This window comes from Dipodomys merriami, unplaced genomic scaffold (genome assembly GCF_024711535.1).
Source record: "Dipodomys merriami isolate MVZ:Mamm:240054 unplaced genomic scaffold, mDipMer1.0.p SCAF_2, whole genome shotgun sequence".
Classification (NCBI taxonomy): Eukaryota; Metazoa; Chordata; class Mammalia; order Rodentia; family Heteromyidae; genus Dipodomys; species Dipodomys merriami.
In genome coordinates, this window is record NW_027203381.1 from 74015038 (window position 1) to 74040869 (window position 25832).

General features: G+C 42.5%; 1 protein-coding gene across 1 annotated transcript in view; it reads left to right on the forward strand.

Annotated features, from left to right (window-relative positions):
• Fstl1 (follistatin like 1) overlaps positions 1-20445 on the forward strand; it is a 49713-nt gene extending 29268 nt beyond the window's left edge. The window contains exons 3-11 of the mRNA XM_070030134.1: positions 3259-3363; positions 5532-5661; positions 5760-5792; positions 7368-7498; positions 9981-10099; positions 11635-11747; positions 12069-12179; positions 14551-14627; positions 17731-20445. Coding sequence (XP_069886235.1) covers positions 3259-3363; positions 5532-5661; positions 5760-5792; positions 7368-7498; positions 9981-10099; positions 11635-11747; positions 12069-12179; positions 14551-14627; positions 17731-17775 — 864 coding nt within the window. The 3' untranslated portion in view covers positions 17776-20445. The remainder of the gene's footprint in view (positions 1-3258; positions 3364-5531; positions 5662-5759; positions 5793-7367; positions 7499-9980; positions 10100-11634; positions 11748-12068; positions 12180-14550; positions 14628-17730) is intronic.
• Positions 20446-25832: the final 5387 nt, after the last annotated feature.

Sequence of the window (25832 nt, forward strand, 5' to 3'; positions counted from 1 at the left end):
CTCTAGCCTCAACAGTTCAGCTCTGTTAAGTTGAGGTGATAATAACATTGAACTTAAGGAGGTGCTGTAGAGCTTAAATCATATACTTAACAGGGTATACAGGATGCATGGAATTTAAGAATGGGAATTTAGTTTTCTGTGGCCTGAAGATGTTTGAATCTGAGTGCTTCTCATTTTGTAGCTATGGGACCTGGGGGCCAGTTACTTGACCTTTTGATCTTTGATTTTTTTTTTCATCTACAAAAGGGACCTCCTAATAATATACATGACCTTGCAGGATTGTTCACAGAATAAGATGAAACCATATGTCTGTAAATTTTCATCTCACTATTTAAATACTAGTTGTTAAAAAAAATACTAGTTGTTAATGATTTAAGTTAACTCTGGCCTTCTCCAAATAGATTTCTTGAGAACTCGTTCTGAAGAATCATGACGGCTGAATTCATAGAAGAACTGTTGGGGTTTTTTAATTTTAATTATTTTTATTTAGTTATTTTATAATTTTGTATTGTGATTAAGTGATTACATAAATTTCACAAATTTCACAGTATTGTGAGATAGTGATACTTAAAGTCACAAACACATTCTAACCTTAATGAGGCAAATTGTCCTTATCGTGGTCTATAAAGTTTGTGAATTCTATGAGCTTTGACAATACGACTATTCTTCCACATGGGATGATATATACATTTCTTTCCTTTTAGTGTCAGCTGTTCCCTCTATCCCTCTCATTCCTTCCCTCCCATCACTGCCCTTGAGTTGCTTAGTTTGTTTTCATCAATGTCCAGTGCAGCTGATGGGCCCCTCTGTTGTATGTTTTCCTTTGTTTCTCTTTGATTCTGAGCCCTCCTCCTAGCTTCTCTCAGATGTGCGCATTATTTTTATTTTTAAGGCGTGTGCACTAAAAAAACAACATGAGGGGAAAGGAGTTTCTGTGTATGTCACAGGCTTCTGCAGGCAGCCCTATTCAGAATTCCTTTACACTTTACAGGCAGCTTGCTTTCCAGTTTCGGTGGACCTCCAAGTACACAGTCCATTTTCTCTCTGCAGTGCAGGGTGGGTATTTGATCCTATTGTACTTTAAGCTCAAAGAAATAAAAGGAGTAGATAGGAACTCACGGCTAGCTGGGGAGGGTTGTGGGGTTTTGCTTGTGGAGCTGCCTGTTAGTGTATACACCCTGTGGGCAGACATAGCCGAGCACGTTTTTTGTGTGCATTTGTGAGGTCTGCAGCTCCTATAACACACCCACAGGGTTATAGTGTCTAGTAGAAGGGAAGAGAGAAGGTTATACTATCCCAAAATTTTTTACACTGCTCAATCATCCTTTATCTACCTTTCTACATTCCCAGGCAAAGTTCCCACATGAGGTCCCTGCCTGGAGACGGCTTGATTTTTATCTGAGCTCCCCATTCAGGAAACAACAGCTCTCCAGTCCCCCGGCCTTCTGGGAATTATTTCCTCTTTTCTTCCCTGCCTGCCAGCTTTATTGAATTCTCCTTAGCAACATCCAAAAACGAATCAGTTTAGCAACAGCTTGAGAGCCAATGAAATGGAAGCGTGCAAATAACTTCTAGACCAATGAAAGACCTCCATGCCCAGAAAGCTGGTTTATGGGAGAAAAGAATAACCTGGAGTTTGCAAAGCATCCTCCAGGTGGCAGCAAACCAGCTGTATTGGATGGCTCTCCAGCCTCTTAATTTCTTCCCTTTCTCTCTTCCCTTTCTTCCCTTCTTTCTTCCCTCCTACTTCTTCCTTCCTTCCTTCCTTTCTGTCTTTCTCCTCTCTCTTTCCTCCCTCCTTCCCCCACTTCCCTCCCTCCCTTCCCTCCCTCCCTCCCTCCCTCCCTCCCTCCCTCCCTCCCTCCCTTCCTTCCTTCCTTCCTTCCTTCCTATTCTTGGACATTTAACCAGGCATAAGAATTTTACTGTTACAGCCTTGTGGATGTGAGTTTTTTGCTTCACATGGTAGGAGCGACCTGGGGGCATGGCTTTGCCATCTTTGTTGGTTTAACATGGCTAATGCCAACCAAGAGGGTTTAGGCCTAGAGTTTGGTGACTCTCTTAGCATCCAATGAAGAAGAAGGGCTTGGAGAAATCTCAATTCTCCTTCATTATTGTACCACCCGTAGGGCTGTGAATGAGTAGGAATGAAGGAATGTGTGACCAACAGATTAGTGCCTGTGAGTACTCATATTTTCAGGTGGCATAGATGGAGGCCATTCCCATCCCTGTTAGTTCTGCTGCACATGTTGGAACAGGTGTCCTGCCTGGCAGGTGGCTTGAGGGTCATTCTTTGAATAGCTTGACCCTTCTAATGGACAGAGAATGGATACTCAATAATAGCTTGTCCATGTTTCTATGACTCTGTCATCCTTCGGTTGCTCTTTGATATTGCTTTGAATACTTCATCGTTCATCTTTTGGTTCATGTTTCTTGACAGTGTTTCAGTTTCTACCTGGCTTGTTCTTCTCTTCCTTAAGGAATCATTTAAGACATGGAATTTTCAGAAAGTCTCATTTGATTGTTACCTTCCTCCTCCTCTTCTTCCAGCTTACTGGGGCTTCTGATTTTTTAAGTGTCTCTTTGTTTAGGAATCATGGAGCTCTGTGTGTGTGTGTGTGTGTGTGTGTGTGTGTGTGTGTGTGTGTGTGTGTGTGTGTGTGTGTGTGTGTGTGTGTGCATGCACACATGCTCATGCTCATGCAGTAATACTAGGGCTTAAACTCAAAGCCAAAGCTCTTCTCCCTTAACTTTCTGGCTCAAGGCTGCCACTCTAACATTTGAGTCACAGCTCCACTTTTGGTGGATAATTAGAGAGAGGGATGTCACAGATGTTTCTGCCTGGTCTGGTTTTGAAGCATGATCCTCAGATCTCAGCCTCTGGAATAACTAGGATTACAGGTGTGAGCCACCAGTGCCCCTCTTATGGAGCTTGTTGAGGACAAGGATTGGTCCCTTGTATCTCCAGCTCTCAACATAGGCATATACTAGGTAGGTGATACTTTTTAAAAGAAAGGAAGTATACATGAAAGACATGATTGCTCTTGGAGAAGCAGTCTTGGGGACTCACAGGCCCCTGAACCTGGGTCAGAGCAGTGCTAGCAGTTCCAGGAAAACACTTGGCTAATGAAAATCCTTCAACCCCATGACCCGTGGCTCCAGACCCAAGTTCAGGCCTGAAAGATCATCACTGCCCTCGGCTCATCATGTGGTACGTTTATCTCACTGACATGGCCTCCTTCATGATCTGTGTTTCAGGAAGAGCTGAGGAGCAAGTCCAAGATTTGTGCCAATGTGTTTTGTGGAGCTGGTCGAGAATGTGCAGTCACCGAGAAGGGAGAGCCCACCTGCCTCTGCATCGAGGTAGGTCCTGGGGTCAGGGACTAGAGGACGGTGGCCAAGGACAGCACCAGCGGTATCATCATCATTATATAAGCACTCCTCATCTGTCCTGGGGTTAAAAGTCACATCTTGATTGCTTTTTCTTTCCCTCCCCCTTACCCCCCCCTTCTCTCTGTACTGAGGCTTGAACTCAGGCCCTTCCTGTTCTTAGCTTTTTCACTCAAAGTTAGCACCCTACCACTTGAGCTATACCTCCACTTCCAGTTTTTGCTGGTTAATTAGAGATAGGAGTCTCATGGAATTTCCTGTCCAGGTTGGCTTCCAACTGTAATCCTCAGATGTCAGCCTCCTGAATACGATTGTAGGTGTGAGCCACTGGCACCTAGCTTCAGATGCTTGATTTTTGAATGCAGGAATATTGTTCTCTTTTTATAAAAAAAAAATGATTATCTAGGGATATAGCTCAGTGATAAGTCCATGCTAAGCCCCTGCTTAGCATGCCATAGGCCCTGGGTTTGATCTCCTTTCCAAGGTCAGAAGAGAAAATAAGCTGTATAAGAAGTCTCTTTAATTTTATTTTTTTAACAAACAAAAAAATTAACCAGTATATGGGTGCTGGGGAGGTAGCTCAGTGCTGGAATGCTACCCTAACATGCTGGCTTTGATCTCCAGCAAAACAAAATAAATAGTATAGACATTTGTATAAACAGAAAATAATCATCTTCCCCCCTTATCCCTCGGTCCCATTAGTCTGTCAGCCGCTTGATCTATATAGTTCCAAGGCTTTTTCCTATGTTAATATAAATACAAAGTGTCTCTCTGTTTCTCATAGAAATGAGATTATAGTATTTACAGCTATAGAGAGATACAATTTGTATTGTGTTCTCATCAGCATATCAGAAAACCCATAAAGTTTTAACTCATTTTTTAAACTGCATAATACTTAGTAATACAGAAGAACTAGATTTATTCAACCACTTTTTCAGAGATAGACATGAAAATGGTTCTTTGGGTGTTTACCACCCCCAGCAGCCACATGCTAGTGTAAATATCTGCTGTCTTAGCTCTAAAGATTGATGACCATGAGGGCCTGTTAGGTCAAAGGTTATGCTTTTTTAAAAAATGGTGAATGGAATGTAGGTTTTGCAGTTTGGCTTTTAAATGATATTTCAAAAGCAAAGTGAGCCTTTGAGAAATAGGGCTTTAATACATGTTTACCCCCTGACATAAATACCCTGGGCATGTGGCCTCTTCCTGCCCTCCCCATTTGTTTAGCCAACAGAAAATGGAGAAACCCAGTTCTTTTGGCAAATAAACACTCAGCTTAGTTCCCAGATTCAGGACTCACATCCATTGCCCCAGAAGCAGGAATATGCCAACCAGGAAACCTAAAAACCTGATTCTCCTGGGAATCTGTATACTTGAGAGGTCCTCTTTCCTGGCCACTCTGTGGTAGCATAAATCTGACTCTGAATCTGGAAACCTGGTATCTGTTCTTAACTCAGCTACACACTTGTGATTCTTGAGCTATTTCCTAAGAGATGCTACAAAAGTCGAGCCCGCTTTTGGTTTTTCTCAGCACCAAGTAAGCACTTCTCAGTAAATAATGACTAAAGGAATACATGAAGGTCTCTTTCTGGCCTGTAGTATCTTCATCTATCCATTGGAGGGGTTGGGCTATTTCCAGGTCCACTGTTTGGTTTCTTTTTATTACCTGTACTCTTTCCTGTTTGTTCTCGTTCTGGGTGTAAGTTCAACTTGCTTTTTCCCCTCCTTTCTTCCCCCTTTAAAAAACCACAGAAGTCTAAAGAATTTGAGTTTGTAATCTTGGCAGTTTTAATAGCAAAGCTGAACCTGATTGCCAAATGAACTTTATTCCACATTTTTTTCCATAATGATTTCTTGTAGTCCAGTCCCATGCTTCACAGCAGCAGTTGTGAAATTAGAAGGAAAGCAAAATGCTTCCCAACTCTACACAAAGTGAGAGATCCTTATAGGCCCCAAGAGATCTGGAGAGAGAGAGAGAGAGAGAGAGAGAGAGAGTGTGTGTGTGTGTGTGTGTGTGTGTGTGTGTGTGTGTGTGTGTGTGTGTGTGTGTGTATGTGTGTGTGCACACACGTGCACAGGCAAACACAGGTATACAATGGCACCTATGTGGGCACAAACATCCTCCCCTGGCTGTGTTTCAGCAATGCAAACCTCACAAGAGGCCTGTGTGTGGCAGTAATGGCAAGACCTACCTCAACCATTGTGAGCTGCACCGAGATGCCTGCCTCACCGGATCCAAAATCCAGGTTGATTATGACGGACACTGCAAAGGTAAGGTGTGCTGAGACCACCCTGTTCCAGCCCTGTGGAGACACCACTATACCTGGCTCTTCACTTTGAATTACATATTTTCTTCTTTTGTCTTGCAGAGAAGAAATCTGTGAGTCCATCTGCCAGCCCAGGTGAGGGCCTATTTGGCTTTTTGTTTGTTTGTTTGTTTTCATTTTTCTTCAGTGTGCATGTAGCATATAGCGCGGAAATCTTGTCTTGTATAATCCCTGCCAAACTCACAAAATCTGTGAGATCTCTGTGTGACCTAGAACTTGCCCCTTCTCAGCACAGCTGAGAAAAACTACAAAAGTGCATTTCATTTTTGCTGCTCACTAAAGCATCTGGTTGGATCTTCATGTCACGGACACGAAAGACATGGACAGCACCAGAGGCCTTCCTTCAGCCCCTGCAGAAATGCTCATATTATAGGCCCTCAGCTTCGGAAGACACAGCTCTTTTGTTGTTGATCCACTACTAGGTCTTTAACTCAGGGCCTAGGTGTTATCTTTTCACTTTTTCTCTCAAGACTGGCATTCTACCACTTGAGCCATAGCTCCACTTGAGGCTTTTTGCTGGTTCACTGGAATTAAGACTCGTACAGACTTTCCTGTTCAGGCTGGCTTTGAATCATGATCCTCAGCTAGGATTACATGTATGAGCCACCGGTGCCCGACACCAACACAGTTCTTTTTGAAAGTGGGTAATTGGAAATGCTAGCAAAGTAGAGCCTGTGGATTTTGTATTAGTATGAATTTAAATTTCATCATCATTGGTTACAGACCCCTTTCACATATACTTGCTGTGGATCTTCACAGTCAGCTTGTGGATCTCACTATAATCACCGTATAGAGGAAGAACTAGATGCTGAGAGCTGAGTCAACCTAAGTCAGACAGTTTGGGAGGGTAGAGGGGAAGAGAATACTCATATATGCATTCCCCTGGCTCCATGCCCTTTTTATATCCCCATATTTAGTCATCTTTCAGAAGTTTCCTCTTACCAGGGCTTTCTCTGCTTCTCCACCCAAACCTCAGCCCCACCTGTGGTGTCTGCATGGCTTGCAGCTGCTAACATGAGCTCTCATGTTGACCACTCCTCAGCTTTGTTTTCTGTGCTTTCGATCGAGGCAGTGCTGGTGGCATGAAACTTGTCAGGGAAGCAAGTTTTAATCTAAAAAAAAAAAAAAAGTTTTGGGAAGTCCAGTGGCATTCAGAATTGTAAAACAAGCTATGCACTGGTGGCTCCATCCTATAATCCTAGCTATTCAGGAAGCTGAGGTCTGAAAAGCACATACACACACTCAAATAAAAAAGTTATAACGCAATTATGTATGTTTGTTCATCTCAATTCATCTTGGAGCCAGTGATTGCTAAACTTTTTCTCTCTGCTTCCCAAAGTTAATGAAGATACCTTTAATTTCCTGCTCCATTCTTTCCCTCTTAAGCAACAAAAGCTCTGTTTCCACCTCCTATCTTTCTAAATGATTTAGAGAGATAAGCTTGACTATCACACTTGTGCTCCTGGGTATGATGATCTTGTCTGTCCGCCCTACCCCCCACCCATCTGCTGCCGGGTTCTGGGAAGGTTGGACGAGATGATACATGCATACCTGCAGAGATGTGGCTCTAACTCCCAGGCAGGAGTTCTGGTGACAGGGGTACTTCCTCTCACCACCCAGCTGATATCCCACACACCCTCTTCCCTGCAGTTGTTTGCTATCAGGCCAACCGTGATGAGCTCCGACGTCGCATCATCCAGTGGTTGGAAGCAGAGATCATTCCAGATGGCTGGTTCTCCAAAGGCAGCAACTACAGTGAGATCCTGGACAAGTACTTTAAGGTAATCAAGAGCTGGATTCCCACCACTGAGTCCCAGAGAAAGGGAGCTCCCTTGTGCAATGCCCAGCCCCCGAGGCTCTCCACTGGGCATCATTTCACAAAGTTGTGAAATTCAATGCATTGTTACAGCTTGATCAGTCGGGGTCCAGCTGTCAACCTCTGGAATCCAGCACCCCTGCTGCTCACTCTGAGCAGCTAAAGCACAGAGGTCTTCCTTAGCAAGACAGTCAATGAGAAAGAGCCAGGCTCTCTCCCTTGAGAGACACTGTGTGACAGCTGTGGGGTGGTCCAAAGTCTCTGATCTGACCCAATATTTCAGCCTCTTTCCTGCCCAGTATGAAGTCACTCTGAGTCACTACTTTGACCACACATGGACTGACATTTCATTGGTCCAGAGGTTGTTCATGAACCCAGACAGCACTGTCACCCACTACATTTAGTTGAAGAGACACAGTTCAACGAGGGCAGAAGAGTTGCTGCTTTAAAGGAGAACGTGAGAGAGGGGACAATATTTGGCAGCAATGTGGACTAGGTCATGCAGCTCCTTCAGAGAGCTCGAGTTGTTAGAAACAGCTAAGGGTCCTCTTCCAATTGACTGACAAGAACACACACACACACACACACACACACACACACACACACACACACACACGTCTCACAGATACACATTCAGTCTCACACAGTTCCTTCCACAGGGCAGTGCCAAAGCCTCCTGCACTTCAGACACACATCTCTTAAGTTGATGGCTAAGATGGTGAGACTTATTCCCAGGGCCTGCTGTCCCAGAGCCCAACCAGTCAGGAGTTGGGGACAGCTCCAGGCACCCAAGGGACTTCCTGGCAATTCTGCAGCTACCTAATATGCTCCATGCTAATGTGTTCTGGTATTTAACTGGCATTTAACTTTCTTTTTTTTTTTTTTGGGGGGGGGGGGAGGTCCGGTCGTGGGGCCTGAACTCTGGGCTTGGGCGCTGTCCCTCAGCTCTTCAGCTCAAGGCTAGCGCTCTACCACTTGAGCCACAGCGCCACTTCCGGCTTTTTTTTTTTTTGCTTATGTGGTGCTGAGGAATCGAACCCAGGGCCTCTTGCATGCAAGGCAAGCGCTCTACCACTGAGCCACCTTCCCAGCCCTGGCATTTAACTTTCTAACTGCCATTATAGACCCCAGAGATGGAGAAATCCTGGGCTGTGTTAAAATAGGTGTTTGATTACTTAAGGCTTCTCAGGTGTTAATTGGTTTTAGCTAGAAGTTTCTCTTTCTTCTGACAGAGATTTAATCTGTCTGGATTCCCTGTGTCTCTTTGCTTTGTTTGTTTATTTTGTTTTATTTTTGGTGGTACTAAAATTTGAACTCAGGTCTAATACTTGCTAGGAAGGTAGTTTACCAATTGAACCACACTCCAACCCTTTTATGTTTTAGTAGTTAATTCTCTCATACTTTCTGCCATACTTTTTGCTTGGGAGTGGCCTCAGACCACAATCCTCTTCTCCATACCTCCTACGTAGCTGGGATTATAGATATGTACCACCATATCCAGCTTATTGATTGAGATGAGGTTTTGTTAGCCCTGTTTCTTGACTGTGAACCTCACTCCTTTTAATCTCTGCCTTCTGAGTAGCTGGGATTAAAGGCATGCACCACTGTGCCTAGCCCCATATTCCCAGTTTTTGAGATCTCACTGAATGAGAAAGCCCGGTCCTTCTTACCCTGCTTTGTGTCTTAAACCTCTCTGACATGATAGATTCCTCCTGGCAGGGGTGGTCCCTCTTCTACAGAAAAACACAAAACTTTGTTGAGCATGAGAGCTGGACAGGAGCAAAAATGTAACTAAAGAAAATGGTTTTTCCAAAGCCAAATAAATAGTATTTGCAAGGCCTGCTGTAAGCAGTGACTCTGCGATTATAGCATGGAGCCGGGGGACCAGGACACTCCTTCCAAGTGGCCTCTTGGGACCTTGCAACCATCTGCAGCAGCCTTTTGGTGGCACCTGCCTGGGGCATTTCTATCACCTGCTATTAGATTGATTCCCAAGGTCCTGAGCCAACCTGCCCCTCAGCACATCTCCTCACCACTGTGTGGACTCCCAGCACAAAACCACACAGCCTCCTGGGAAAGTAACTTTCCTCTAAGGCATTCTCCAAGCCAAGAAAGCTTGCTCATGAGAACAAACAGCAAGTCTCTCTTCCTAGACTCTGGTAGTACTTCCAGACATCAGGGTTTCAGAAAGAGAGAGAGAGAAGAAGGAGGAAGGAAGGGAGGGAGGAGAGAAGGAGAGAGAGAGAAAGAGAGAGAGAGAGAGAGAGAGAGAGAGAGAGAGAGAGAGAGAGAGAGAGAGAGAGAATTTCTAGACCATTGAATTGTTCCAGGGCAGGACTGAAATGTGTTAAGAACAAGACAAGTGCAGAAGGTCAGGCTAAAAGGGGCCGAGATGGACCTGGGGATTCTACAGAATTTCCTGACACATCTTTTCATGCCCTTTCTAGAACTTTGATAATGGTGACTCTCGCCTGGACTCCAGTGAATTTCTGAAATTTGTGGAGCAGAATGAAACTGCCATCAATATCACCACCTATTCTGACCAAGATAGCAACAAGCTTCTCAGGTGAGGGCTGGGTTCTGCAGGGGTCCCCTGGGGAAAGAGCCCATGGGGAGGGGGGGAGGATCGGAACCCCTTCCCATTTGCTAAAGAGCCACCAGTGCCCATACAAAGTACAAAGAAAAGTAAGAATTCAGTCCTGGTCTAGTCTGTGACTGTTATAAACCAATACATTGGACAACACCGATATCTGATCAAAAAAGTTGCTATGTTCAGCCCGAACACATAAAATATAAATCTTAAATGATGAAGGTCTCAACCCAGCAGAGTTGTTTCTAAGAGTGAAGTGGTTAATTTTCTGAAAAAAATTGCATTCATGTGGTACTCATTATAGGTCTAAAATCACTTTAGTTCTGATTTTGAAGATAATCAGTGCTGTTTCTTATAGATCTCTCTATTTGTATGAATATCCTTCTCCTTTCCTGGTATTATCCAAGAATAAATATGGTTTAAAAAATGTACTACTGGGGGATGGGAAGGTGGCTCAGTGGTAGAGTGCTTGCCTTGCATGCATGAAGCCCTGCGTTCAATTTTTTAACCCCACAGAAACAGAAAACACCGGAAGTGGCGCTGTGGCTCAAGTGGTAGAGTGCTAGCCAGGAGCTGAAGAGCTGAGGGACAGCGCCCCCGCCCAGAGTTCAGTCCTCACCACTACCAAAAAACAGAAAGTACTACTAAGAAATGTCCATGTGGTTTCAGTACACATCAATAAGAATTAAAAATAGGAAAGGCACTTCTTGTTTAAAAGAAGTACAGAAGCACTGCTCTGGAAGGGGTTTTCTTGACAATTGTCCATGACCTTAAAAAGCATAGAATCTGCCAATCCTTCCTATTTTGATAACCTGAAATTAGATAATGCTCTGTAGCTTCAATACAGTATTTGGCCTTCCTGCTACCCCAGAAAATGAGAAAGTTTCCGCCCTGTCTTTTCATGACAGAGAATGGGCTCTGGCAGCAGAAAATGATTGAGCCGGGACTGAAATCCCAGCCGACGGATGGTAAAGGAACTGAGGTTCTAAAAAACTTTCTGAAATGTCTCTTTCCAGAGTGTTGATAATTATGTTTGGGTATTCTTTCAGATCGCTTTTTTGGGTTTTTTTTTTTCCTACGTCACCTATCATGTCTCTTCTATGTTGAGTTTTCTGGTTCGATTGACTTGAGAGTCATACCATGTAGAAAATCAATTGCTAGCGGAAGATATGAAGGGAGTAAAAACATCTGTCAATCACGGTGGACAAGCCCATTCATCAAACTGTAGACATCTAACGGGGAACGTTTGAACAGTTTGAGTAATCTGACATCCAGTTTAATAAAGTGAAGTCAGATGTTTACAGGAGACAGGATAAAGACTGGCTGTGACCAGCCAGTATAGAGGACAGGTTTTTCAATGAAGCCTTCCTCTTCTTTCCCACCTTCCTCCCCCCCCCCCCCCCCGCCCACTGCCCAGAAGTCCCCAGGTATACATGAAGCTGATGTCGGCTTGCTTTCCTGGAGGGAAGCCGAGGGCTTGCTGACACCTCTCTCCTGCGCTTTTCTTTCAGAGGACTCTGTGTCGATGCTCTCATTGAACTGTCTGATGAAAATGCTGACTGGAAACTCAGCTTCCAAGAATTCCTCAAGTGCCTCAACCCATCTTTCAACCCTCCTGAGAAGAGTAAGCCTGACCTAGTACTTGAGAGTTGCTAGGAATAGTGGTATTTGGAGGCCAAGATAGAGAGGATTGTGAAACTCTCTAGAACTAGCAAAAAAAAAAAAAAAAAACTTCCACAATTCTATGATAACCTCACCCCATTATTTCCATGGTGAGGTCTCTTTTTTTTTCATGTTGCTGGAGATATTTGCTCAGACGTGGTACCCCTGAGGAACAGACAGATCTTATGTGGGGAAAATGGGCAGGTGTGCAGACTATAGCAAAAACACCCTATTCTGTTTCACGCTCACTACCAAACTGCTGTCCCTATTTTCGGTCCAACAGAGTGTGCCCTGGAGGATGAAACGTATGCAGATGGAGCTGAGACTGAGGTGGATTGTAACCGCTGTGTCTGTGCATGTGGAAACTGGGTCTGCACAGCCATGACCTGTGACGGTGAGCCGGGCCTCAGGCAGAAAGAGGGAGCTGTGTTGGAAATAGAATGAGAGAAGATGGCATGGGAATGATGAGGAAGGGGGATAGTAGCTGGGAACAACCCTTTAAAAAAAGAAAGAAAGTTGAGATCATTGAGAGATGGCATGGTAGTCAGATCCTGATGTCAGAGAGATCTTGAGCTAAAAGGTATGTTGGAATCACTTGGGTTCTTTCGGGGCCTAGGCTACAGTGATGCCAGCAATCAATGGAGAATCATCTCAAAGCCAGGTTCAAGCATGCCAGCAACCATTCAGATTGGAGTCAAGATAGAGAAGGATGTTGAAGCCAGGTCTGGCATGGAAAGTCACATTAGTTGAGGTTGGAATCGGACCTCAAAATTATGCCAGATGAGGTAAACTAAAGTAAGATGTTAACTAAGGCAAGAAAAAGTAGTCTGGTATTTGGAATTATGTTCAGAAAGATCGGTAAAACAATGATTAGGAAGTAGAGGTCAATGCCCTGGAAGAGGTTCTAACAAGGAGCTCAAGAGCAGCACCAACAGTATAAATGGAAACCAGTACTATTTGAGGAATCAAACCCAACCATACGACCAGGTTTCAGTATGGAAGAGTGAGCAGGAGGCTCCCTTAACTCTATGACTAGGTAGAAAAGCAGGAAAATGATGTTTGTAGAAGTTACTAGAAGCCATGACCAAGCTGAGCTGCTGGGTGCTAGTAGCTCATTCTGGAGGCTGAGATCTAAGGATCACAGTTCAAAGCCAACCCATACAGGAAAGTCTATGTGACTCTAATCTCTAATTAACCACCAAAAAGCCAGAAGTGGAGCTATGACTCAAGTGGTAGAGCATTAGTCTTTAGCAAAAAAAAAAAAAAAAAAAAACAAGCTCAGTGATAGCACCCAAACCCTGAGTTCAAACTCCAGGACTGGCGCAGATGCACAAAAAAGACAAAGCTGAGATAACCAGACCACATACATTATAGCAACAGAAACCAGTGGCCCAACTAACCTTCACTAGGAACCTTCTTTATGTCCTTTTTAAACTCCTTTCCATATACCTAACTGCTCCGGCTCTGGCTTTATATAGGTAGCCTTCCATCTCTAAAATGCAGGGTCAGTGTGCAGCTGATTTATAGAACTAGAACAGGTGATCGTCTGGGTAATAAATTGCATTGCATATATCAAACAATCCCATAAGACATTACCCATTTCCACAGTCACACAGCTCTGGCCAGCTGGTCCTTCCTCCCAGGCAAGCTCAAGTTCCACATTCAGAGCTCTATAGATTGGGACTAAAGAGAAATGCAGAGAGTGGCAGCCCACAGGCCTCAGCACATCTTGGTGCATTGGGCATCAATGTAAGAGGAGATTGTAGAGTCTGTATTCTGAGGTGTTTTTCAGGCTCTTGTTTTAAAGCTAACATTCTGGCCTTAGATCACAAATTACCAAGGGACAGCAGGACCTGGAGATAGTACAAGCAGAAGACAAAGGGTGAAGGGAAACTGCCCTAAGGCGTAGGTTGTTGCCAGGGTCCAGTATGTCCTAATGGTTAGCTTGTATCTGATAAGCAAGATTCCTGGGCACCATCCCAAACATACTGAATTGGAATGTGTGAAAAGAACAGCCTGAGAACCTGTATAGTTCTTGTCGATAGCACTGTGAACGTTTGGGAAACATTGCAAAATGCAGTAGTTATCGACCCTAACTGCATAGAATCACTTAGAGAAGATTTTAACAAGAACAAAACACAACAAAACTGGCATCCAGCCCCCCCACTTTATATGAATAAAGTCAGAATATCTGAAGGAAAAAGCTAGGCAAATTTAGATTTTTATTTGTTCATTTACTTACTTTTTTGGCTGTGCCAGAGACTGAATGCTGGCACTTGCTAACCAAGTGCTCTCCCACTGAGATATATCATTAATCAGCAATTACATATTTAAATATTCTCTGGGACATTTGTGGGGGGAGGGAGAAAGAGTGTGAATGATTGAAAATCCTAACCCTTGAGTAATTTCCTGAACCAGGGATCCAGGTTCTCAGCATAGCTTTGTCTGCAGGACCAGCCTGTAACATGAGTATGCTGAGCCCACCTAAGTATTTACCTGGAGAATAAGCCCCATCACACATCGCAGCATACAAGTGAAGGAGACAGTAGGAACTAATGCCAGAGAATGATTGGGTAGATCTCTGGTTGACAGTGTATTACCTTGGAAGTTACAGTGGCATGGGACCCTTCATGCCTTCACACAGAAAGGGAAGTGATTCACCTCTCCTTCCACAAGTTAAATGAGAGGGGAATTAATAACCTGTGAGGCTGACTGTGGTAGATCCTTTACCCACTACCACTCTGAGTTTTTATTTTTTCTTGCAGGAAAAAATCAGAAGGGAGCCCAGACTCAGGCAGAGGAAGGGATGACCAGATACGTCCAGGAACTCCAAAAGCACCAGGTAAGTGGAATCCACTGGGCTGATTCAGGTGTTCCTTAGACACCAGGCCCTTACACCACTCAGACATTGCCTAGTGCTCCAGGAGACACACTTTGATCAACACAATAGATCTTTTCTGACAGCACCAGACCTCTACTCTCAGCCCACAACACACATACTTCCTTGGTGGAGTCTTCAAACAGCCCAGCAGGCCCCAGCGTTTGTAGGTTACAATTTGATGGGTGGGCTGCCTAAGTTCAAATCAGCCACTGTTAGCATTTCCCACTGTGACCAGTGCCTAGATCCAAAGACTATGCACTCCATAAAAGGAGAATCTACAACTTACTCATCCTTATAATCTCACACCCAGTCCAGGGCCAGGTATATACTCAGTACTCCATGAGAATGACATAAGTGGAATGGGACCACAGTCAAAAAAATGTAAGTTAAACACCCATGCTAGAGAATAGTCTCTGGTTGACTTGGGAGACTCAAGAAGATAATAAATAAGAATTCTGCACAGATTCTATGTAATTAAGTTGAAGACCTTCTTGAGGAAAGGTTTTTTAGGAGAAGGTGGCCCATTAACACATTGTAGAAAAATCAGATCCTGAGCCTGTCTGTCTACTGACTTATTGTGGAATTGTAGACAGGACAGTCTACCTTACCTTGTTTGTAGACAGGTCTAGGAAGAATCCTGCTGTACCAGTTTTTGAAGTCTGTAATGTAGAAGAACTGCTAAACTACTGAGATGAAATATTTGACACAGTTAAAAGAACTATTGATATTAATAATAGTTGCTTATGTTATTGACTGGTCTGTGTGCGTATTTTGTCCTTATCACTGATTGAATAGAAATCTCATGTTGGAGGTTTAAGTAGATGCAGAAGCTTCTAATCTTTTCTGTTTCCCAGTTCTACCAGCCTCGCATGTTCAAATGAGTTCAACCTCATAGAAGGAAAACTAAAAACAACATCCTAGAGTTCTTTTTATTGGGGTGGAGAAGTTAGTGATTGGATCACTCTCCACAGTTCCAGATGGTGGGGAGTGATTCCAATAACTCATATTTTTAACTTTACCCCACTTGTGGGGGTTTACTCAGGAGGCGGGACTCAATAAAGTGAGTTTATTGGGATACAGGACCAGGAAAGAAGCATCAAGGAGTGTGCATTCAGTTGCTACCAGAGGCATGGAGGACTTAGTTCTGTTGGGAAACTCTTGAGAACAGAGTAGAGTCCCTGTGCCCAAGGTAGGAGGGAGCCACAGGGATCTCTACAAAACTTCCCAGCAATTATGTTCTACCACCAGGAAATGACCATGCCATTTCTGTCCACCGGCGTGTGTGGGTACTGGCAGAATGGGCTCCTAAAGGTAGGCCTTAGGCAGAGAGCTGGTGCTGGCAGTAAGAAGTCATGCCAGTGTTCACCAAAGCACAGTGACTGTGGATGGAACACCATGTCTGATACATCTACCCACTGTTGTCACAGTGTCCTGTTTCATTTGTTTTCAACTTGAAAAATGATTCATATGTCATAAAATTCACTCTTTTAAAGTGCGTGATTCAGTAGCTTTAATATTTTCCTAAGATTATAAACCACCCCCACTATCTAATTCTAGAACATTTTTAGCATTCCAGCAAGAATCTCCATGCCAATTAGAAGTCACTCCCCATTCTTCTTATCTCTAATGGACCTCCTGGCACAATAGCCCTGCCTATTCTGGAAATATCATATAAATGAAATCATACTTCACTATCTTACTTATTGCACTTAGCATAATGTTTTCAAGGTTTCTGCTACCAGAAGGAATTAGTATTTCATTCTTCTTTATGGCTGCATAACATTTCATGCATGCGACATTTCGGGTATCCATTTCGTAGATATATCTGTTGTTTTAGTTTTTTGGCTTTGATGAAAATGCTGACAGGAACATTATGCTAAAAGGTTTTATATGGATATTTATTTGCAATTCTCCTACCTACCTCAGAGTGGAAGTGCTGGGTCCTATGTTAAACTTTTGAGGAGCCACCGGACTGTTTTCCAGAATGGTGCTCCATGACAGTCATATTTATTTTATCTTATTACTTTATTTTTGAGGCTTGAACTCAGGGCCTTGTACTCTCTCTCTCTCTTGGCATTCTACCACTTGAGCCACACCTCTACATCTGGCTTTTTGCTGTTTAATTGGAGTTAAGAGTCACAGAGTTTTCTGCCTAGACTAGCTTTGAACTTTGATCCTCAGATCCCAAGCTCTTGATTATAGCCAGGATTATAGACATAAGCCATCAGCACCCAGTTGTAATTGCTACCTTTTTTTTTTAATCTTAGCTGTTTAGTGGAATCTCATTGGGCTTTTATTTGCATGTTATTTGTGTGACTAATGATGCTGAGCAGCTTCTTATGTACTTTTTGTCCATTTGTAAGTCTTCTTTGGAATAGTGTGCCAAACACTGTCATAAGAACCAGCACTGTATCACCCTCCAAGACAGTGAGATTTAGAAGAACCTCTGCAACATGTTGCTCTTTTTCCTTTTCTGTTCTTTCTTTGTAGTACTGAGTTTGAATTTTAGCCCTTATTGTTTGAATTTAGCCCTTGCACTTCTAGGCAGGCAATCTACCGCTGTTTGCTTTGAAGTATTTTTCAAATGAGGTCTCACATTTATGCCTGGATCAACTTGGACTGACATCCAGCTCTAGCTTTTTATTGGTTCATGAAAAGTCTTGTACGATTATTGTCCAGATTGTCCTTGAACCAATCTCTCAAGTTGCCAGGACTACTGAAGTGAATCTTACTGCCTGGCCTTGGAACTTGTTGCCCTGTAATACTTAGCTAGGACTTGGAGTCAGAACATCTTTTAACATTTTCCTTTGGTGCTTTTTCCTTAGACTCACAATGAGGATAATAATTTCTGTTCCGCTAGTTTTCAAAGAGTTTAGATGGGGTCAGCTGGTAATTCAGTAAACAGCTCCAACCTGACCTTGTCATAAACAAGACATGTCCTTGAGTCATTCAGCATCTTAGGGGGAGCCTGGCAAGCAAACCGAACTAAAAATTCAGTATGAGGCATGTATCAGTCAGTGCTATGTACATTTCCATGATGGTTGTTTTCTCTTGCATCTCAAAGGAAACAGCAGAAAAGACCAAGAGGATGAGCACCAAAGAGACCTAAGAAGAGATGTATAGGTGCAGCGTCTGGAGCCCGGCGCCATCTTTTGCACAGCGCCAAGTCCAGTACTCACCTGTGTCTGCCACATTCGCTACATCACCAGTATTTGCTTCCATAGCAATGAATTTTTATCTTGTTTTATTTGTTTTGCAATAAAGGAAATGGGAGTGGCTGGTTAGGAAGGGAAGGGCCTTGTTTCTAAGAGTGCTTTAAGAGAAACTAAGCAGTGCCCTGGAGCTGGAGGTAAGTAAGGAAACTGCATGGATGGGGAGAGGAGCAGACCCAAATCTGAAGGCTAGCAGCTGTGATCAGGCCGCAGGAAGAGCATGCCATGTCCTAAAGGACTGGGCAGCTGTCCTACAGAAGGGTGGAAAGCTCAGTGGCCAGGAACACATGTTGCTTTGGAACCTGCCATCACTGCTGTTCCCATGACAGACCTCCAGCATCTCTGCTTCTCCCATCCTCCCAACTCCAGCCTCTAGATACACAGCCCTCCTGCTGGTTACCATATCTCTCAGACTTGGATGGAGTTTTGGGGGGACCTGTGCCCCAATGATGCAAATATGTACTCCCCCTGAGCCATTAAGAGACCTAACCAAAATGTTTAAATACTCTTTACCAAAGGTGCTATTTCTCTGTAAAACACTTTTTTTTTTTGGTTTGGCAAGCTGACTTCATTCTTCAAGTATCACTCTATTGTTGTTTTTTTGTAATATTTTATTTTCTTGTCTAGCTATTAAGCATTTGTAATTATTTTTCAGTAGTCCTTATCATTTCAGAGGTGGAAGGCATTCGGTGTCTTCAGTGGTGTAAGCACCCACATAATCCAGCTGCCTCCCCCTGTCCCCCCGCCTCACATACTAGATTAGATGTAGCCCAGAGTTGGCACATCTACCTGGCTTCCAGCAGGTCAGTTGTGTGCCAAGAGGGACAGGGAGGGGGTGTTTCAGACAGAAGCCAGGGGAAGAAGAAACGTCATGTAAGGCTTTCAAGATTCAGAAGTTTGGTTATTTGTTGTTTTGTTTTTGTTTTCATTTATTCTGAGAATATCAGGCCAGTCAGCATGCCAAAGTATGGAGGCTTAGGATATCCTGGCTTGCTAACATGCTTATGGATCTACCACTAACTAGCCCAGTGACTTTAACCCTGTCTCCTCCTGTTTCTGGGACTCAGTTTCCTCAGTAAGCTAGTAAGAATGCATTCATCTTCCTATGTGATAAATGATAACTATTGTAACTCAAGTCATTGGTCCATAGGGTGATAGGTTCTTGTGATTTTTTTTCTGCATCTTCTCAGGATAAATGAAACCTTACTGGTATAACAAGAAGAATCAGCCAGTCAAAGGCAAGGTGACCAAGTTTGACCTCAGTGTGAATGACCCTTGCAGGTTGTGTGGGAATGTGAGGCCTTCCTGGGAAGAGTAGGAAGAAACTCCCCCACCTCCCCACAATTTGTCTTCAAACTGCACCTGTCAGCACAAGCGCTGGCTGGGGTCAGAAAGAGCGTTCTCTGTAGAGATGAAAACAGAAGGACATTTCAGATAATAGGAATGAGAAGTGGAAATTGAATCCAAAGGGAGAAACTGATTTGGGGGTCAGCCCTGTGTCTTTTGCCCTCTTAATTTTGAAGCCCGCTCATTACCATGTTTCATATGCAATTGGCATGACAAAAATCAAAAATTTTGAAGATCTGAGAATCGAACACTTACCAAAAAAATCAGATTAAAGAACCTCAGAGGGAAATTATTTAGATTATACTTCACAAGCAACTGTGAGACAATGTGTGCCGAAATGGAATTCCTTCTAAATAGTTTTCCTTGTTCCTATTTGAAAAGAGAACCTTCCACTTCGAATGTGGAGCTTTTATGAACATCCCATTTAGACACTGAACTCCACTTTGCAGTCTGAATACTGCTCCCTGTCCATGTGCCTTGGAGAACTCACAGAAGCATGCCTTAATCAAAAGAAATTTTGCCAGTTCTTGGACCTGATGGGAGAAGGCAGGAATACTAGCCCGTTGAAAGCAAAAAGCCATGGTATCTCTTAACATTTTTTAGAACAGCCATTACCCCACCTTTCCACCTTAAATTGTGAAGAGCAAAACTCCATTTCCTCTTACGTTCTGCTGCTTCTGTGTAAATAGAGCAGCTGTCATCTGCACCGTAGGGACACATGATCTGAGGACCATTCTTGGAAAGCTGCTAAATAGCCTAGTTTGAAGAATCTTGCATAGAGCTTTGCATGAAGCCAACAGACAGGATTAAAGCAGGGTGATTTCCTTCAGCCCTCTAAGAACATGTAAGGCTTAGACTGCAAGCTTCCTGGGCTGTATGTATGTGGTTTTATAAACACTGCAGTATCTGTGAAGATCCAGTGTCCATGGAAACCTTTCCACAAGCCATGACTAGATTCTGTCACTGTGTTTGGAAAGCAGGGCTCCTCCACCTGCTAATCGGCCCTTGTGAACCAGTCTGAATGTCTTTCCTTTACACCTATGATTTAAATAAGCAAATTTCAGGAAACAATTTGAACAGGTTTCTATTGCCTGTGTGTTTGTGAACATGTATTTGTATTTAGTATGCTTCCACATTGCATTTAACTTGTTTTTGTAATTCCTGATTTTTTGTTACTATTGATAAATAAAGAAAATAAAATAATAGTTTCATTGTTTTCTTCCCCCTCTCCATGAAAACTAAATAAAGTTGTGAACAATACATTTAACCATTTACAAAATAAAGTTGAGTTTGAGTTTCAGAAGCCTTAAAATGGGCTAAAGTGTTTTTCCTAAAGAAATCTTGTAGCCAGGTGCTGGTGGCTCATGCCTATAATCCTAACTACTGAGATCTGAGGATCACAGTTTAAAGCAATCCCAAGTAGAAACATGTGAGACTTATCTACAATTAACTACAAAAAAAAAAAGCTGAAAGTGGAGTTGTGGCTCAAGTAGAACACTAAAGTTACACAAAAAATATCTAGGACAGTGTGCAGGCCCTGAGTTTCAAGCCCAGGAACAGCATTAAAAAAAAAAAAAAAAAAAAAACTCGGAAATAAGAGGGAAAGTTTACTTGGATAGGTAGACCAAGTTTCTTTTAAAGTATCATATGGTGGGTCTGGGTAGGGGGAGATGAAAAATCTGCGAGTGTCTTGGTCCAGGCAGGCCACAAAAACAAAATAGCGTAGACTGGGTTATTTATAAACAACTTACTGTTCACAGTTTGGAGGCCAGGAAGTCTAAAACTGTGGTACAAGAAGATTTGGTGTCTTACAAGGGCCTGTTCTCTGCTTCAAAGAGGCATCTTCTTGCTATATCCTCAAATGGCAAAAGTGATGGTGGACAAGCTCCATTGGACCTCTTTAATGAGGGCACTAATCTCATTCATGATGGTGGGGCTCTTACATCCTAATCATCATCCAAAGGCCTCATCTCTTAAGACTATTGGTTGTACTGGGTATTAGATTTCAAACTACAAGTTGTAAGAAAAGGTGAAGCCAAAATGACTACCAAAGACATAGAATTACGAAACTGGACTGGCACCCAATGATGCTGGCTACAGGTAAACCTATCTGAGAAACCAAATAAACTTGGAAAAGTGGGGGAACAGGAACTCTTTGCCAGAAATATATTGGGTAAGCCAGGCTCCAGTCTTTTACTTATAACCTTAACTATGTAGTAGGCTGATCAGTACAGGCAGAAAAGTCCAAGAGATTCCATCTCTACCGAAGGAAATACAGTAGAATAATCAGTGGAAAATGGCTACAGGCATGTCACAGCTGGTAGAGCACAGCAGTCTAGAAAGTATAAAGTCTTTGAGTTCAAATCCTAGTAAATAAATTAAAAAAATGAATTGGATAACTTTACTGACTTTTTCTTGATATATATATATCTGTGGAATAAACATTTCCAAGCAGACTGAATATTGGGCAGTGTTCTGCCTTCATACAACTACTTAAAGATAGTAAAAATACAACTGTTTAAAAGATCGTGTTCTGCTCTATCTTGAACATATAAATAGTACTTGCTTTCTAACTTTGTTTTCACAAAGATGACACTTCACTTCAACTAATTCTATCTTCCAATGTAGATGATAAATAAAGCTTGAACTTTTTTTTTTGGTGCTAGTCCTGGAGCTTGAACTCAGGATACTTTCTCTGAACTTTGCTCAAGGGTAGTGCTCTACCTCTCGAACCACAACTCCACTTCCAGCTTTGGGTGGTCAGAGATAAGAGTCTCACATAAGAGTCTCCCTGGCTGGACTGGCTTCAAAACAAGTTCCTCAGACCTCGGCCTCCTGAATAGCTAGGATTACAGGCCTGAGCCACTTGCACCTGGTAACTTGAACTTTTTAATTTCAGTCTTACATAGAAGTCTTGATTTATCTTGGTTGGATTTGGGCAATTATTACATTTTAGAAGGCAATCTCCTTATTGTCACTGATTACTCAACTCATCACAGTGTGACTCTTTTAATATTTCAACCTCAGAAGGGAATTTTAGAGCCAGTTTGATGGAAACCTTGTCCATAACCACTTTTAAATCCTACTGGCTTCTGCCAGCCTTCCACCAATCTTTGGAAACATCTTTCCTATTGTCACAGTGTGTATGTGTTTAGGAAATTAAAATCTTAAAGAAGCTGAAGTTTTTCCTAAAGAAATCTTAGGACTAAGCTGGGAGGGAAAGGTTACTTGGTTGGTAAAATGAATCAATTTCTTTAAAGTGATTATAGATGATGGGTTAGCATAGCCTGAATGAAGCATATTATTAAAGGTATGTATCATAGCAAGATTTTATATCATGAAGTACATAATAAGTATATATTCCTTTGAGGAGCTTTTGCATAAAAGCACCTGTGTGATCAGTCCTTGGATTATTTCTGAAATAAGGACAGACAAAAAGAATATGAAAATAGATAAGTTCAAATAGATATTCCAGAGCCCTGGAATGAAGCCCTCTGTTTGGACCTACCAATCCTCATCTGTGAACAATGTATGTTCTTTATTTATTTCCTTCTTAGAAAGTTAAGTGGTATTTCAAGCTCTTTACCAAGTGCCAGTGGTTCATTCCTATAATCCTAGCCAGTGAAGAGGCTGAGATCGTAGGATCACAGTTTGAGGTAGTCCAGGTAGAAAAGTCCATGAGACTCTTATCTCCAATTAACCACCAAAAAGCTAGAAGTAGAGTTGTGGTTCAAGTGGTAGAGTACTAGCCTTGAGCACAATAGCTCAAGTACCCAGGTCTTGAGTTCAAGCCCTAGGACCAGTATAAAAACAAAGAAAGTGAAGCTCTTCCACACAACCCTCAGCTTTGCTCATTGTGTACTTGGATCTTGATAAAATCTACCTAGCAACAATTGAATGCACCAAAGTGTCATGAAGATCCCAAAGGAGTTTTGAGAATGCCTGGCACAGGTGCACATGGACAAACACCTATTATTCACCCCAGTATTTTTCAAAAGGATCTTTATCTCATTCTGAGCAAAAGCCAAAGTGGCTCCTTCATGATCTTACCCTGCCCCATGTGTGCTGCTGTGTGCTCCTTCTTCACATTGGCCATGCCAGATTAACACCCGTGCAGGGTTTCTCAACGATATAGACATTACCTATGTGATTCCTTCAGTTCCAAGTCTTTCTCAACCTCAGTGAGGCCTGACTATTGATTACAATATACATTATTGAACCAACTTTTGGGAGTCCTCTGTGCCAGGCACTGGGGAAGGAACTAGGATTACCGATTTAACTAAATTCAGTCCCTTTTCTCAGGGAAACAGATCAGCAGCCCATGTGATGTCATGTGATTATACTGTAACAAAGCTAAGAGATACCACACATTGTTATAAAAACAAGATCAATACTAAGAGTCATAAAGGAGTTTTCTGAAATAAAATCTGAGGCTGGACACAGGCTCACACCTGTAATCCCAGTACACAAATGCAGAGGCAGGAAGATCTCACTTTTGAGGCCAGCCTGGGCTCTATGGTAAGATCCTCTCTCAAAGACTAAAATCTGAACAAATAGAATTTACCCAAAGTCAATTCAGGAATTGCATATGTAAAGATTCAGGGTAGGGGGACCTGTAGTTCAGACCTGCGTCTGAATCCTACTTTGCTAGTTACTATTATATCCTATTGGACAAATTAGATTCCCTTCTGTAATTACGTTTCCTCATTTGTAAAATGCAGATGGCCATTGCATTTCATAGGGTTGCTGTGAAAAGCAAATGAAATAAAAAATTTAAAAATGTATAATGCCTGACATTATAAAATGCGAAGTACTAACCTTTATTTTGGTGGTGGTGGCTATGCTTTCCTACAGAATGAAGACAGCAATAATACCTCTTAACACTGCTGTGTCATTACATGATATAAACATAGAAAGATCTTGTCTGTATTGACTGCTGAAGAACAAGCCGTATTGGCCTTGTTTCATAGATGAATGATATTTGTACAGATTGTATCCTGAGGATAATAGGAGCTAATATAAGTTTAATGGCAGGAAAAAGGCAGAATCAGATTCAGTTACAAAGAGCTTTATATCAATTACAACACAGGTAGGAAGGGACAAGTTCTCAGATATGTTAGGAGACTATTTCAGGAATCAGGAGAGAACTTGAAGTGATTTGATCATGGGCTTGGAGTTAAGAGAAGGCTAAGGAGGTGGTACTGACAAGAGCTGCTCTTGACTAGCTATGGAACAAATGCAAAGTTCTAGGTTGGACAACCTGATAGATAGCAATGCCATTTTCTGAGATTGGAAAGAGAATGAGAGAAGCCACTTGGCTGGCTTGGGAAGGAAGTGGAAGATGGTGATTTCAGTTTTACATAGGATGAGCATGAGATAATCAAATGAAGGTATCTTGTGAGCAATTAGGAACATTCCTAAAGAGATCTGTGGGGAGAGGCCTAAACTGGAGACTAGACAGGAGGAAATGGTATTCCTGTCTAGGGACAAGATGGCCTAGAAAGGATATAACAAATTAGAAAATGTATTGTTGACCCACATGGGCCTAACAAAAAGACACCTATCCCTCTCTCTTTAAGACAGGGTCTCAGTATACATCATGACTGCCATTGAACTCACAGCCTTTCTGCCTCAGCCTTCAGAGTGCTGGGAAGGAAATCCTTTTGAGAAACTCTGGATGTTGGTTTTCCCCTGCATCCTTATCAACAAAAAGCACACACAGAAAAACAGCACAACTGGTGAGATTTGAATATGAGAACATTGTGTGTGAAGACTGATAAGAAATGGCACAAGGTCCTTTTAAGAAGTCAAAATCGATGAGGAACCAGCATCCACATGAGAAATAGAGACACAAATCACAACTGTGCCCAAAAAAAGTCAAACAGGCTAGGAGAAAGGAAGAGGAAATGTACCCTGATGGTTATTCCTGGAATACATAAGGTGATAAGAACCTGGGCAATAGTATAGGCTTGTAAAAAGAACATATTGCCGGGGAGCTGGGGGGGGGGGGCGGAGGAAGAGAGAGAGAGAGAGGAGAGAGAGGGAAGGAGGGAGGGAGGGAAGGAGGGAGGAGGGAAGGAAGGAAAGAAAGAAAGAAAGAAAGAAAGAAAGAAAGAAAGAAAGAAAGAAAGAAAGAAAGAAAGAAGAAAGAAAGAGGAAAAGAAAGAGAGAGAGAAAGAAAGAGAGAGAGAAAGAAAGAAAGAAAGGAAAAGAGAGAGAGAGAGAAAGAAGAGAGGGAGAGAGGGGACGGAGGGAGAGGAGAGGAAAGGAGGGAATAAAGAGAGAAAGGAGGGAGGGAAGAAAGGAAGGAAGAGAGAGAAAGGAAGGTATGAATGAAATAATAAAAAATATTTAAGCCAAGCAATTTATATGAAATTGTCAAGAGAATGAAATACATTTGAAAAGAAACTTGCCCGCAAAAGATGAATCTCAACTACCTGATAGGAACTAGTATAACTCAAAACAAAATCTGTTTGCTTCAAAATTATTTCATCATAGTCAAAACTGGTAGCCACTGGACACTGGTGGCTCATACCTGTAATCCTATAATCCTGTAATCCTCCGTAATTAGGAGGCTGAGTTCTGTGAATCATGGTTCAAAGCCAGC